The 16,234-nt window shown below is 26.3% G+C and overlaps 1 protein-coding gene across 1 annotated transcript; it reads right to left on the reverse strand.

The window, feature by feature from the left end:
- Nucleotides 1-3,318: 3,318 nt before the first annotated feature.
- LOC148200159 (protein trichome birefringence-like 19) lies at nucleotides 3,319-5,703 on the reverse strand. Its single transcript, XM_088111576.1, has 2 exons — nucleotides 4,734-5,703; nucleotides 3,319-4,400 (listed from the first exon to the last, which is right to left on the reverse strand). Exons 1-2 carry the CDS (start codon nucleotides 5,205-5,207, stop codon nucleotides 3,591-3,593), a joined length of 1,284 nt encoding a protein of 427 aa, XP_087967702.1. The 5' UTR covers nucleotides 5,208-5,703; the 3' UTR covers nucleotides 3,319-3,590.
- Nucleotides 5,704-16,234: the final 10,531 nt, after the last annotated feature.

Genomic DNA, 16,234 nt, shown 5'->3' on the forward strand with positions numbered 1-16,234 from the left:
TAGAATTCTTACTCCCAAACCACTCTTCACCAAATGAACATATTTTTCCCAACTTCTAATCCTCCTAGATCATGTTATATACCCAATTATACTTAAATAAGTGTGTCTAAACCTTTCTAAACCTATTTTTAACAAATGGCTACAAGATCTCAATCAAAAACTCACAAAAACTCAACTTAGAGACTCAAATTGAATTCTACCACTTGTGGCACAATTCCAAGCAACTTAGGGACTCAAACAAGTCTCAAACAACTTACCAAAGCTCTCCAAAATGACCATTTGCACACAGAACCCCAAAACCAAGTTTTCATTATTTCACTTCCTTCATTTGAGTTCTAAACCAAATTAAACTCTACACAATTACCACCATTCACCCCAAACTGAAATTTCTCCCAATTAAAGTGTTGAACATAACCCAAACTAGTTCATAAACACCCCAACTTCAACAATTCAGTTAACCAACCATTTCTCACCATCTCACTACCTTAAACCTCCACTTAACCCCAACACAATTACAACCAAGACTACTCTTTTTCCTCTAACAGTTCAATCAACATAATTAACTTCATCAACATTAAATCCAATCTCACAAACATACATACAACCGATTCAACATGTTATACAACATTCATTGTCACTCAAATCATCAACATCACCCAATTAGTTCAATTATCACTAACACACAATAACATTTTTAATCCAAACAGTTTAGTACTCACATACCATTAAACTTATACTACACACTTCAATTAAAAGCAATTATCTAGCTTCCCTTACCTTGAATCAACACCTCCAAAACCTCTAAACGCTCCACAGATTTCTTGCGGCACAAGGAACTTCTAGAAAACCTACAAATCACGGTTTGGTGATTGGAGACTAACCTTAGAACCACAAACAGACTAAGAATCAAGGGAGAGGGATTCTTGACCATGCAAAATAGAACTACTTTACATGATCAAGAACCCTAAACACTAAGGAAAAAGGGGTTTATTACTTACCTGCTCAATTCAACCAATTGATCGATCAGATTGGTAACCCTCAATGCAGAAATCACCTATATATTTCCTGATTGTTGAACAGATAATTGAGGAATAAGAAATTGTAAAGAAAAATGAGAGAACTCAAGAAGGATAGGGTTATAGAGAAAATCACCAATAATTCACATTAACATTAAAATAGAAAATAGAAAATTTTCAAACAAATTAACGTTAATGAGTTAATGAATGAAAGAACAAGTGATGAAGAGTTTAATATTAAGCACGTTATATACAGTACATTCTAATCCACGACATTAATTATAGAAAATGCACATGCATAAAGAATTGAAATTATGAAACCATTGAATGATTCACATAATGTAATGTGGATTGCAAGGCATTAGAATTATTATTTTTCACTTTTGAAAAGTCCACATTTAACTTCAGACGAAAGAGATGGAAATTTTCAAAGGTGAATAAATTGATACAATAAATTGCTACAGTATTATTGTGCAGTACTTGTTCATAATTTGAATAGTGATACCCCACACCATAAAGACACCCTGCAAAATGCAGAACCAACCCACCGACATATCATTGTCAACTTTCATACAAATGTTAGAGATGTCTATTAATTACATTGTTCATAGTTCATATTTATTCTTATGATACATTAGATATGAATTAACATTTAAACCATAAGTTAATTAACTTGTATTTATGAACATGCTATAAAGTAGGTATGATATTAACAACTACTTAGACGGAATATTGAATATGAATTTAACTATGAATGATATTTAATAAGAATGAGTTACTAATTTCCTTTTAGTTTAGTTGATATTTAGTTATTAGATTTATATATTTTTATTTTTTTATTGTTATCTAACATCAAAGAACATGTATGTTCTTTTTATTAAACTTATGTTAATATCATATTTCCTTTACTTTAAATTTTTTATTTTATGAAAGAAATTATTTAATAAATACTCTCATAAATATAATCATTAATGTGGATATAGCCATTATTCAACCAAAATGAAAATATGAATTTATATATATATATATATATATATATATATATATATATATATATATATATATATATATATCAGAAATACTCACACTTATCCTGACCCGTGTCATATCTACCTGCCAAAAAATCAGATAGCTACTGAAAAGATAACTTTTATAATTTCATAAAGATAACTTTTATAACATTAGTAAAATAAATGAAAGCATACTTATATTTAAGTAGTGTTTGGTGTAAAAGGAACTTAGTTATGAGAAATTTAACTAAACTTGGTTATGAGAAATTTAATGAAACTTAGTTATGAGAAATTTATGTTAAAAATGCTTATTTTTTATATTTATTTTATTTTGATAACATACATTTTGAGATTATCTTTTCAGCATTTTTCTAAACAATATCACTTCTAAAGGTGGAAACTTTAACTTTTATAGTTAAATAAATTAATGTGATAAAGGCACGCTTTAATTAAAATTTTGGTAAATTTCTCTCTTTAATAATTAATTATCATAAAATATATTTAAAACATTTATCTTTAATCAAATAAATTTTATCCTAAAATAAAATATAACTGATAACCAATTTTAGTGATAAAAAATGATTCATCATCATAATTAATTACCAATTTACATATTAATTTATAAAATTAAAAGTTATTAGTTATTAAAATAATAATTATTATAAATAAATTATAATTGATTTATAAACTGATTTTTAAAATTAACAATTAAAGTTTTGATTATTAAATAAATAAATTTATAAATTAATCACTATAATAATTAATTATTTTTCATCATTAAAATTGGTAATATAGAAATTGCGATCCTCAGAATGAATTGCTATTTCTTTTAAGAAGACACTTTATTTCAAGTGTAAGGAAAGACATCAAACATGTTACCTGTGATACGGATTTTTTAAATAAACAAAGTCATATTTTACTAATGAATTTCTCCTATCTTATCTATCATAGAAAAAGAAAATTTCAAACAATTTTGAGCCTCAAACTCATTTTTAAAGTTTACTAAGTTGAACCTTCTTTTACCAACAATTTTTGCATGAGGTGTCTTTGATCTTTATTTTATATGATTTTTAACAAAAAAAAAGAGGAAAAAACCTAAACCATAAAAAAAGAAAGGAAAAAACTTAAACCAGATAGACGATGATATATTAATAATTTTTTAACAATAAATTATGTGTTATTATTTTATTTTATTAGTATATCACATAAATAATAGTAAAATATGTTATAAAAAAAATGGTTAAAAAAACTTTTTCCTTTTTAACAGCATGATAGCATTAGCAACTCAAATATTTGTAGTGAAGTCAGAAGAGCCTTTCTTACTTTCTTACTTGCAATTATTGTGATACATTTGAAGTTCTTGGGCATGAATGAATATTGCCCATTTTATCATAATGCATGACAGCTAATGAAGACAATTTGTGTCCACAAATACCTTTTGGATATACATTCTATATCATCTACAAAACATAAATACAATATACTTCTCTGAACCCAAAAACAAAACAACAAAAAGTATCTCCACATGGTTAACAATATCTTCCACATGCTAAATCCAAAGCTCTTAAAAAACTCTCTCCAGCTTTGAACTATAATATCCCTTACTTTCTACATCCAACATATGCAGCAAAAACTCATTCCAAGTATCAACTGGCCCTGGCAAACACCAGTGAACACAGTCATTCAGTGTCACATTTTTGTCCTGAGAATGTCCATAGTTGTTGGGATGTCCATCAGGCCTAAGAAGCATAATCTCAGTTGTGTTCATCATCACAAAATTCAACCCCCTCTCTTTTGCTACCCTTTGTGCTTCTACAAACTCCTCCACTTGTGTCATATACATGTCTAGAATGTATCCATCAAGCTTCATTTCTTGTTTGCTGAATGGCCTAGTCCTCACACACTTCCCTCCCTTGTTCCAATCCCCATTCTCAAAGTGTGCTGGGGAGAATGTCCTAAAAAATGTCACCCCCTTGTACCCTTCTAGATCATTCAGTGCCCTAAATGCTGTCCTGAATGCCTTCCTGTATCCAAAGAGGTGTGTCAGGTCTGTCACATTCTCCATCCCACACTTGTTGCATCCCACAAGCTTACCCTCTTCATAGAACAGCAGAGGCCTGAAAAACCATTGCCCTGATGAGATTATCACAATGTCAAACTTCTCAACCTCACTGGTCCATGCTTCGTCTGCCTCATCCACATACAGTCTCATTATGCTGTTGAAGGAATGCCCTTTTGGGTCAGCATCACTGGATCTCACAAAATATGGAGACCACAGATTTCCAAGGGTGAAGTTGTACTCGTGATAGATATACCGTTTGAAGTACATGACATCTGAAGAATATTTGTGAGAAGCATCCTCAGGTTCAGATACCTGAAAAATCATATTTCAAACAAGTTTAAACCACAAATCACACTAGCATCATAAGCATGTTTTATGATTGCTTAGAACTTTCTAACATAACCAAGGTTTTAGAACACAGTTTGCAATCAGAATTCCATAATTCAAAACCTTGAAACATAATCATGCAGCAAACTCATTAACAAAGTTTTCTACCAGAAACACAACTAGTTGATGATTCTCAAAAATTGAGACAAAAGGGTAGATTGAGTTGTATAATGCAAGGATGGAACTATATGACAAACACTTTCAGCTTCTATTCTCTTGGAAAAGCTAGAAAAAAGAAGGTGGGAGTTTCTCACTTACATGACTTAGGAGGCACAACAAAGACTGCATCTGGTTTCTCCCCACCGAGTCTCCAACAAACACCATTTTCTTTCCTCTGAGAAGATTCAAGAATTGAGTTGCATTGAAGAGAGGAAGCTCACATTCATCAGGCTTCCACCTCCAATGCAGGTACTCTCTATCGGGTCTCCCAAACTTGATGCAATTTTGCTGGTCAATAATCCAGTGGCATGTTTCATTGGTGTAGTAAGGTGGTCTGGAAGTATGCATCCATCTCCCAGAAAAGATGTCACAGTGTTTAATTTCTGTGTTGTTCAAACTGCTGCTGACAGTTGCAGAAGACACCTCAGGAGTTGATTCGTGAGAGTTCCTCATGAGAGAAAGAGGGAGCATGATGAGAAGAAGAGTGAAGGGTACCAGGAGAAAGCTTTTGGCTGTGGTTCTTGTTGTGTACTTCCCATTGAAAACCTCACTGCCTCGAGCCTTCATTGTCATTGCTGAGTTATATTCTGAATCAAAACCTTCGCTGAATGGCTCATATAAATATGAACGTTCTTCCAATCTTTGGTTAGGATAAACCTTTCAAGTTTTAATTCAGTTCTAAACTGAACTTTCTCTCAAGGAATGCCTTATTATATCTAATTCAACTTCACCAATTCGTGATATGTCTAAGTCTAGTTATAGTGTCATTATTCATTAATTATAATTTGACGTGTACATAGATAGATGGAGGAAAAAAAACAAACAAGAAAAGAAGAGAAAAAATGAAAAAGTGATGTTCCACTGTTTTTTTCTATGCTCACCTTGAATGCTTTATTGTACAAGTTTTCAATTGCTTCTTTCTTAAACTAGTGGCCATAGAACACTCTGGCTTTGTTCTGCTTCTAGATTTGCATAAACAATAGTCTTTGTTCTTGCTAATGCACATCTTTTAAAATGTACACACAAGGACAAAGAACCATTGAGGATGCTAGCCAATTCATAAACAACTATGTCTGACTAATAAAACATGTCAAAAACTACAAAAATGAAAAATAAAATAAATCAAAGGGAATCCAAGAATATAATAGCCCCTTGTGCTCTCATTGTTTAGTACCGTTTGTCAGTTCCTCTGTGAAAGTTACAGAACCCAAGCTAAAACTGGTAAGAAAAGATTACCATTATTATAAAAACAGAGAACAATGGGACCTTACAATTAGTCATTCAAAGAAATTAAAGTTTCATTTAGCTCTTCAATACTTAACGGCTATAACCATGATACTATGTTGCTAAATTTTATTAAATCATTTCATGATTAAGCCTTAAGAACAACTTTTTTACATTAAATTATATTTTTGTTTAAAAAAAGTCAATTTAAATTAACTCAAGCTTAATAAATTATGTTTTTTAATCTTAAAAAATTAACTTTAAGTCTAACTTAATCTTATAAATTAAGATTTGAATTTATTTATATGTTATAAAAAAAATTTATTAGTTAATATAAAATTTCTAACACTTTCTATACTAAAATATATACATCTTAAATGTTAAATTAAATATTTATAATTTATTTAACATGAACGAGCATGATAAATTTAACAAATAATTTTTTTTATTAAAATAGATTTTGGATGCTTGTCATAAGGTAAATATTAAACTTAACTCAACGGCGTAAAATTCGGAAATATTTGTATTTATTTATAAATATAAATTTGTCATTAGAGATATCCAACATGTACTAATTGAAATTTTACAATAAGTTGGAAATTTGAGATATCAGCATATATTTTTTACATGTATATAATTTTATTTTTTTTCAAATTGGTTATTTGTCCATTGTTTTAATTATTTTATATAAATAAAGCTTGTAGGGATTGAGTAAGCAGGTAGATCCTCTGATCGATTTTCATGGTGGTTGGTGAACCAGACTGTTTCCAAAGCATGAAATTGTAAAGTTTACTCTGCATAAATTTGTTGTACATGTTTTTTATCAAAAGAAAAAGCAATCTGTTTTTATCCAAACAGAAGAAAAAGGAAAGAAAGCTGAGAAGTGTTCATGATTGAATGACAGAAGCAAAGTTCAACTAAAAATATCAGTTGTCTCCTTTATTCCTTTTAATTATTTTTTAATCCCGGCACATTTTTTATCTAATTTTCATTATATATGTTACGGAATATTTTTATACCTTTGGTTCTGGTACTCTGGATCACAAATTATTCATCCAATCATTTAATATCCAAAACAAATTATTGTGTAATATATGAGACCAGATATAAAAAATGACTAAAACATTACACACGTTATTCCAAGTCTAAACGGTATTTACAATATCATCCAACCAAGAAGTAACATGTATAATAAGTTCACTAAATTTTTTATTCGTATATCTGTTACGAATTTATAATTAATTCATATAATAAAGTAAAATAACAAAGTGAAATTTTCCTGCAATATCATTGACAGATATGGCACCAATAACTCTTGAACAATCTAGCAAAAAGATGATGAGTTTAATTTTTTCATTCATGCTATTTCTATAAAAACCATTGGCATGAAGGAATAATTTGCGATTTGTGTTCTTTTTGTATTTTCATTGTTAAGTCTAGTACTCTGTTTTGAACCCTTTTGATTGTTTCAAAAACTGCTGGTGATGCAGGAAGCATTGAAAAGATGATGATTCAATTGTTATTTATTTCACTTAGTCTTCATCATCGATGACACTTAGAACACATTGTTGACACACCAAAGGCTCATGAGAGCTTTATGTGTAGAGTTTGGAACAAAGTGGTGTGGCTCAAGAGACAGGAATATTGCCGACAGATTATTGATTTTCCAACAGGTGTTTCTGTCCTATACTTTCGGCATAAAAATAAACATACCACTAAATTCTAACTTGCTCTCATTTTAATCTATGCTCAGATCAATTTTAAATATTTATTTTAAATATTTATTTTAAAAGTAATATTTCTTTGACACACTTTAATTTTTTACATTCATTTGATACTATCATTTCTTATTTTTTTAGTTTTTTCTTTCTTGAAAAAATACAAAAATTTATATTTTTATGATTATTTTACTCTTGTATTTTGTGTCAAATAAATATAAAAGTGTGTCATAATATCATTACTCATATCATTCATATTTCAATTATTCACTGTGTTTAAACATGAAACCTTATATAAGAAGACTGAGTTTATTATCACTCAAACAAATTATACATTGATTCAAACATATTTAAGATATTATAGAAAATAATTTAATAAATAAAATATATGTAAAATTAAATTCAATTTTATAAAATTAATTGAGTTTTGTTCTAAAAGGACATGGAAGAAAAATATTTAAACTGTCTATAGTTTCAATATTAGAAATGCAAATGAGTCTAAATCTTACAAAATATATATATATATATATATATATATATATATATATATATATATATATATATATATATATATATTTATGAAATCAATTTTGTTTTAAGATTTTGAATTAGAGGTAATATCATTCACTTATATAAACATCAAATTCAAATTTTATTAGTTTATATTTTCTACAAATTTGATGCTTCAACTAATCATCTAATATTAGAATCAAATTATAGATTTTTTTTAAAATAAATATAAAAGAATAAAGATCACAAATCATAAAGTAAAATGACCATTTAGGAAGTGAAATATAAAATTACCGAAAAAGATAATATCATCATGAGCTGTGTGGTCCAATGTTTTTTAATCGTTATAAGAAAAAAATGAATGAAACGGTGGGTTTGCCAGAATGTATACCTGAAGTTGGCATATTTTGGACGAAAGTGGTTGGTAAGGAATAAAATACAAATGTCTGAGTGAAACATATAAAAACCAACAATGCAATAACTTTTAGCAAATCCTCATCTTTTACAAGCGATTGTTGCCATTACAACATCCAAAATGCCCAATATGTTAGGTCATTTTTCAATTCATAATATATTCTCTGTACCCATTTCTTCATATTTTAGATTACCGTCATTAATTATTGAACTATCTTTAAGCCCTACACGCATAATAAAAAAAAATAGACATTTAACTATGGTGATGACAAGGATATACATCCAAGAGTTGGATTTATATTCAATTTAGAAAGTTGCACCAACATTCAAAACTTCTAGCAATAATGATGTTTGATATAATTGATGTGAGAAATTAAATATGCTTTTGGTTTTCGAAATATAGTTTTGTTTGTTTGTTTTGGTTCTTGTCATGAAAAAAAAAAAGAGAAAAACTTTTTTTAGGTTTCTTGTGATTGTTTTGGTCATCAATAAATCCCTATGCTTATGCTTAGTAACTTATTATATTGATAAAAAAAAATAGGTTATTTTGTTAAAATAATTTCATGAGTGTTTAAAGGAAAGTTACTTATTGAAAAATCTCTCTATTCTATTTGACAATCATTTGTGGGAATACCATTGAACTAACTTTTGTATTGGTGGGGTTCTTCTAGGGTTCATCATTCATGACAACCCCAACCATTGTCCAATGCTAATTAAGTGGTTAAGATATCAGTTTCTGTACAATTATTTTATCATAACAAATCAGAGGCAAACTTGAATTTTAGCCTCCAAATAATTTAATTCAATAACTATAATAATAATAATAATTAACATTTGAGAAGAAATCATTTTTTAACATTTGAGTACAATTTTACTAGTAAAATATGCATTACCGACAAATAATAGTGTTTAACTTTCTTTTTTTTATACTTTTCTTTAATTTTCTATTAACACTTTAATTCATCTTTTTTGCTTTTCATTTTTTTGAGAAATGATCAGTTAGTTCTTTCAAAGATTTAAGTAAAACATTTTGCATTCATTTTTTTCACCAATAATCTATCGCAATCAAATTTTAAATAGTATCAAATATTATATTTGAAAACTCATTTAGGAAATTAGTTTATGCAAATTACCAATTTTTTGGCTAAGACGAAGCATATATAATAGTTAATGTATTTTATATTTTAATTCATTTGCATTATATTAAACTAATGATCTTAATTAGAGTAATAGTTGTAATAAACTTTTATCTTATTCTTTTCTTCTCTCTCGGATTTGGCTTTCTATAGTTTTCGTCTAAATTAGAAAAGAATCTCGTGCTTTGAATGGTGAATAAAAAAAAGGAAACAAAAGGGAAAACAATAAATAAAAGAGAATAGATTATTGATTTGAGAGGAAAAAAAAGTTAACTTTAATACACCCATAAGCAACTAATCACTTGAAGAAAGCGTTAGGAGATTACTATTTGCTTTTTTTAATTATTCATATTGTGCTTTTAGTTATTTATAATAAGTTATCTTGCAAACTCAGCATAAAAAGTAAACGAGAAAGAATATAGTGAAAAAAAAGTAAACCCACATTGTATTTGTTTGATTAAATAGATTTTTTATTTTGCATGTTTAATTCCTTTAATAAAAAAAGAGAGAGGTGTATGATAGAAATCACTTACTTTTATATATGAAGGCATATATCAACTTATTATTATTTTTTCTATATTTATAAGCGATTTTTATGTAAATAATAAGATGAACCGTGTGATTAAACAGGTCAACTCATGTACGATAAAAAAAGTCAATGTGTTCAATGATTTAAACAAATTAGCATGAACTTAATAATTTTGTTATGCAGATAAAAAAAATTAGAGTTTAATTTTTTTTAAAGGCTCTAGAAAATGGAGTTGGAAACTCACTCAAAAATATCAAAGATTAAAAATGTATTCTTTCCTTTATTCAGTTATTGTTTACATTGAAAAGAAAGTGGTGGAATTTTTTTTTTACAATAAAAGGACTAAAACATTATTATTTCAATTTCTTAATTTACATTTTATTGCTTTAATTTAATTTTTTTTTCTCAAAATTAAATTTGATATTTTTATTTAGTTGTTTTTTTCTTCATGATTTTGGTTTGATATTTTATCAATTTGTTTGTAGTGAACCAAATTAATTTGACGTAAATTCTAGCAAAATGTTGTTTTTCAATCTAACTTAAAGTGTTTTGATATAAGTTTCTATAATTAATAAAAAATTTAAAGATTAACGAGATTAAGTTCACAAATATATTTAATTCACTGAATTTTCTTTTAATATGAATTTCAATGCATTATTTTTCAATAATCATTTTTTTGTGTGTGTTTTCATATAAAGATGAAATAGTGAATGTAGATTAAATGTTAATTAGCGAAGAAGAATGATAAAGATGGAAATTGATTGAAGTGGTCAAACTAGAAATATAAAGTGCAAGAATGTAAATTGTATAAAACTAAATTACCAAGAATAAAACAAAAATTAGTAAAAGAAATTTATGAAAACAGTAACTCAAATTGCAATAATCATTACTGAATTTTTTATTTTTCTTATTTGCAACATTCTTAAACGGTTTGAAGTGTAATCACAATTTTGTCATTTTCTTTTATATAATAGCCTATTTATATTCATTTTTCCTCTTTCCATTTTTACAGCTTTAACAAAATAAAACAAAATAACTTAAATTGTGATATTATTATTTTAAAATTATTTACATTTTGTCAGTTATATTTACTAAGTCTAGTAGGCCACCTTCTCAATTTTGTCTACCGAATACATTTTTTCGATCTACTTCTTGTCCTTTATATACTGACTTTATTTTAATTTCTTTGTATTTTGATTTTCTATTTTGATTTGTTATGTAACCATCTTTTTCTTAATCCTATTCTCGATATCTTTATCTTTCAATATCTTAGTTTCCTTTTTTATCTTTCAATTTTGATATGCACAATAAAAGTAGTTAAAATAGCATTTATTTAAGCTCCTTTGAAACACCGCTAAAAAAATTTCTTACATTTTTTTTTAAGTTTTAAGTTGATTGGATGATATATTTTAAATTTATATTCATACTAATAAACACTCAACCATTATTTTCTTCTTTTTTTCATATGGTAGTTTGAAAACATTTAGATAAAAAATGTTTAAATATAGTAACTAAATTTTTTTTTCCGTATTGTAGGAATTAAAACATTTTAATGACAACAAGATAAAACTTAGCAAAAAAATTCCTGAGAGAGACATTGCTATCAATTTTTGAATTTAAATATATATTCAAAAAAATTAAAAATAAGCATAAATATAAATCTTGATTAAAAATAAGAAAGTTGAAAAAAACTCATAAATTTTATTATCTTAATTTTTTTGATTGAAGGCAAATTGAAGTTCCATGAACACTTAAAGAAAACAAAACCCATCTACTTATTATTTTAAAATTTTATAAAATTAATTTTAATTTTTTATATGAATTAAATTCAAATGTCCTTAATATTATATGAGTTTAATAGATCTATCTGAGGCCATCAAAAGCTTATGATAAACGTTTTGGAAAAATTTCTCATGACTTTTTGAACTTGTCATAACAATCATAGGTTACTTGAACACTTTTGATTTGAGCCATAATGTGGTGGTGATTTCTCTTGAAATGATTGTTGTTCATATCTGAATTTCTCTCTTGCCTTCGCTTGGCAGTGAAGTTATTGATTGTAGTTGTAGATTCAATTTTTCCCATTTTCACACTTCACGTTATGTTTCTTTCACACATGTCACATGTTATTTCATTCACTTTTCATAACACGCCACCTTATATATATATATATATATATATATATATATATATATATATATATATATATATATATATATATATATATAGGCACTTTTTTCCACAACTATTGCTAAAAGATTAACCTAAACACTTCAATAGAAGACCAATATGATCATACTTTGGATATATACATTGCATGTTGAATCCGTTAGTTCACTGCTTAATTGGTCACTTTTAAATTTTTCTAAAATGTAATTTATTTTACTCAAATCTTAAAAAAAAAAAATTTTAAAAACCGTTGAAATAAAAGTTATCACACATTCATTAATGTTCTTAATAAACTATGAATGTAACGTCTTAGTGTCATCTTGATATTTAGACTTAACCATTTATTCTCATCTTAATGCCTAAATTTAATTATCTAATGTCACTTTAATCTCTAAACTTATCTCTTTATGATAGTTGCAATACCTAAGTTTACCTACTTAGTGGATTTCAACACTTAAACATAACCACTCACTTTTTTTAAGTTTAGAATACAATTAATGATAGTAGGTTATTAACAATAAAGACATATCATGCTTTATTTTTGTTTTTTCAATAACAAGGCTGAAATAGTTAACAAGTTATAAATTTTGAGACATTTTTTTAAATTTTAATATTTTGAAAAATATTTAAATGATAATGAGCTACATTTTCCCCTTAATACATTCTTACCATATACCATTAACTAAGAGTAGCATCATCTTTCCTTGATGAGATATGCATTACCTTCCCTTTGACTAAAAAATACATACAAAAAAAAAATTGTTGACCAAAGAACACATAATCATGGGTTAAAGTGTCCTAATTAGCTAGTTTAATCCATAAATTGAAAAAAGAAGATGCAAAAAGTACCATCGTTATCTTCCTATTTTTTTCTTTGGTAAAATGAACTTGGGTGGTCGTATCACTAAACTAACAAATCAAAAGACCATCAATAACGACATGGGCCCACATTATACATCAATAATTATTTGTATATACTGTATTTGATGTTTTATTTACTTCTTTACTGAGTTTACAAAATAATAAGGAATTGTAGAATTAACATTATAAAAATGTTATTATTTTTTAGCAGTTGGCCTCTTTTGTATTCTTAACTTTAATACAAACGAGTTAAAAATAATAACAATATATGTCATATTTATAGAAAAATATATAAAAAATGTTAAAAATTCTATTTCAACTTTGGCTTACTATTTCTTCTAATTTTATTTTCCTTAAACTTTCACGTAAATTGAAATTTGTTTTTATTTAAATTTTTTATACATTTTAATTTTTAAACCTTAAAAATGAATAAATTTTTATATAATTAAATTAACTTTTTTTATATTTTTAAATGTATTTTATGTTAGTATATAACATATTTTCACTTTAATATTATTTTAGAAATATATTTGATATATAAAAAGTTTAACGTAATTAAATTAAAATAATTATATTTATTCATTTTTAAAATTTAAAAATTATAATGTATAAAATTTTCAAAAAAAGAAACAAATTCTAATTTAATATTAAAACTAAAGACATATTTAACTTTTTTTATTGTAATGATTACTTATCTACTTAAAATTAATATTAGTATTGTTTTTCTCCTCTTCACTTGTTACTTATATTGTCATACATGTCAAAGTTAAATTATAACCTTTTTTATTTAATCTCTATGTGAAAAAAAGAGCATATTTTGATCCTTACATTATCATTGTTTTCAGATTAAGTCATACCCTTTATTGACTAATGTTGTAACCGTATGATATACTTTTTAAAGTAATCTGTGTTGATATAATTAATAAAATAATGTTATATTCCCATTGTATAATAGTTTTATTACATTTTATAATATCACTTTAAAAATTATATCAATCATAAGAACTGCAATAAAAATATATAAGAGGGATCAAATTAATTAAACTTTCTTTCACAAAAAAAAAAAAGTGAAGCTCAATAAAGATAAACTAACAGTGGGAGAGGTAATCATAAATCAACCTTAGTGTCCCCAGAGAATCAATTTGTAACACATTCTCTATGCGATGTCATGTCATATATTAGCCAAATAAGCTTAAACTAACACTATTATCTTGTTTTATTCCCATTTATAAAATTTTAATTTAGATTAATTTATTTTAGTCAAATGGACACAGAAATCCTGTCAATTAAAATGACTACTTAAAGTCTTTATTAACTTTTACGAAATCACTTCGAGAAAAAATAAATTAATAAATAAATTTATTATTAAAAAAAACTAATTTATATCTTAACTATTTTACAGAAATTATTTTCTAAGAAAATTCATTCTCAATTCATGTATAACTTAATTTTTGTTTATATACTTTTTTCTCACTCAATTCATGTATAACTTAATTTTTGTTCATATATTTTTCTCACACACACAAACATATATATTCAAACTAATTAGCAACTAATGAAGGGTAAAATTGTCCCTAAGTATGGGAAAGGAAAAAGAATAAGAAAAAAAGCTATGATTGATTCATTGATAATGGCATAATTGAGAGCATAAAGTGCTAGTTGTCATGTTTGGGAGTTTAAGAAATGGACAAGACAACAAATATGAAATGGCTAAACTCCACAAATGCAATTGTGGGGTGTAAATTTAGGGTTCAACCTTATCCATCATCTTCATAGATACAATAGTTTCTTGGCATTAGGGTTTCCACGTGGACTTCATTTCAGGATGTTAGTTGAGAGCTATAATAATATGCATCATGCTTCATCAAAAAAGTTTGGTGTAGTCATTACTCATTTCAAGTTTTTTTTAGCTTTATGCTCTTTCAATATTATTTTCCCATTTCACCCTTATTCTTTGTGGGGTGATTTTTGTATTAAAATATCATAGTTTAAGATTAGAGGTCATAGTTTAAGGTCCAAGTATATATGTCATCAACATGAATGAAAACTTCCTTCATATAAATCAAGTAGGAGAAGTGAACATACTATATATTGATGCTCATGGAAAAAAAAATAATGCTGAATTGTAATTTTAGTCTTTTTCAATTTTGATGTGATTTTACTCTCCCATGTTTTGGAAAAACAGAATTGATTTTACACAATCTTAAATTTTAGATATTTGTTACATTTTGATTAATTAAATTATTTTTTTATGATATCTTATGTTACGTATATGAGATTTAGTTAGTACAAAATAAAATAATAAATATATAAGAAGAAAAGTCAAACATTTAAGAACTAAAACCTATATATTCGCATATCACTTATTAAACTAAAATTATAATTTAAAAAAAATAAAAACTAATTAAAACAAAGACTACTTACATGATTTGTTAAAATAAGTTACCTATCTTAAATTTATCAATTACATAAATTTTAAAACTATACAATTATAGTAAGAATTTTAAAGTGGGTATTAAACTTAAGGCTTTTTTTATTCTGCTTTTAACCCCCCAAAATCACTTTTTTATTGATTAAAATAGTTAAACAAGGCAAATTAATATATTATATAATAAGTAAGCATCAAATAAAATACTTCAAGATCATGTTGTATTATTAATGCACCTTATTTTTAAGTGATTCATGTAAATAACTGCAATGCAGATATTCTTAGAAATTTAGATACTTTAAATATATGGTTGCTATAAGTATTGGTGACAAGTTCATATCCACAATAAATAATGATTAATTGATACTTTAATTAAAGCTTGGTCCGTTGTCTCTATTAAGAAGAAATTTGGTGAATTTTGTATTCGTATTATGTATATTGTGTTAGTTTACACTTAATTTAATAATTTTCTTTATTTTATTACAAAATTAAAGGCATTGAAAGCAAAAGATGTGGAAAAACAAATGGACAAATTTTTGGACCTTTTGAACTGGTTTTCAGCCCTTGGACATATGCATGCAGCACGACTGCACAAAAGCCCTAAAACTCCA

The sequence above is a fragment of the Vigna umbellata genome, chromosome 4 (assembly GCF_029865625.1).
Source record: "Vigna umbellata cultivar VRB3 chromosome 4, Vumbellata_1.0, whole genome shotgun sequence".
Classification (NCBI taxonomy): Eukaryota; Viridiplantae; Streptophyta; class Magnoliopsida; order Fabales; family Fabaceae; genus Vigna; species Vigna umbellata.

Bases quoted from the DNA above. Each gene is read 5' to 3' on its own strand.
- LOC148200159 (XM_088111576.1), bottom strand. From the start codon at position 5,207: ATGACAATGAAGGCTCGAGGCAGTGAGGTTTTCAATGGGAAGTACACA. The intron at 4,401-4,733 runs GTAAGTGAGAAA...ATGATTTTTCAG, and splicing joins TGTTGTGCCTCCTAAGTCAT to GTATCTGAACCTGAGGATGC.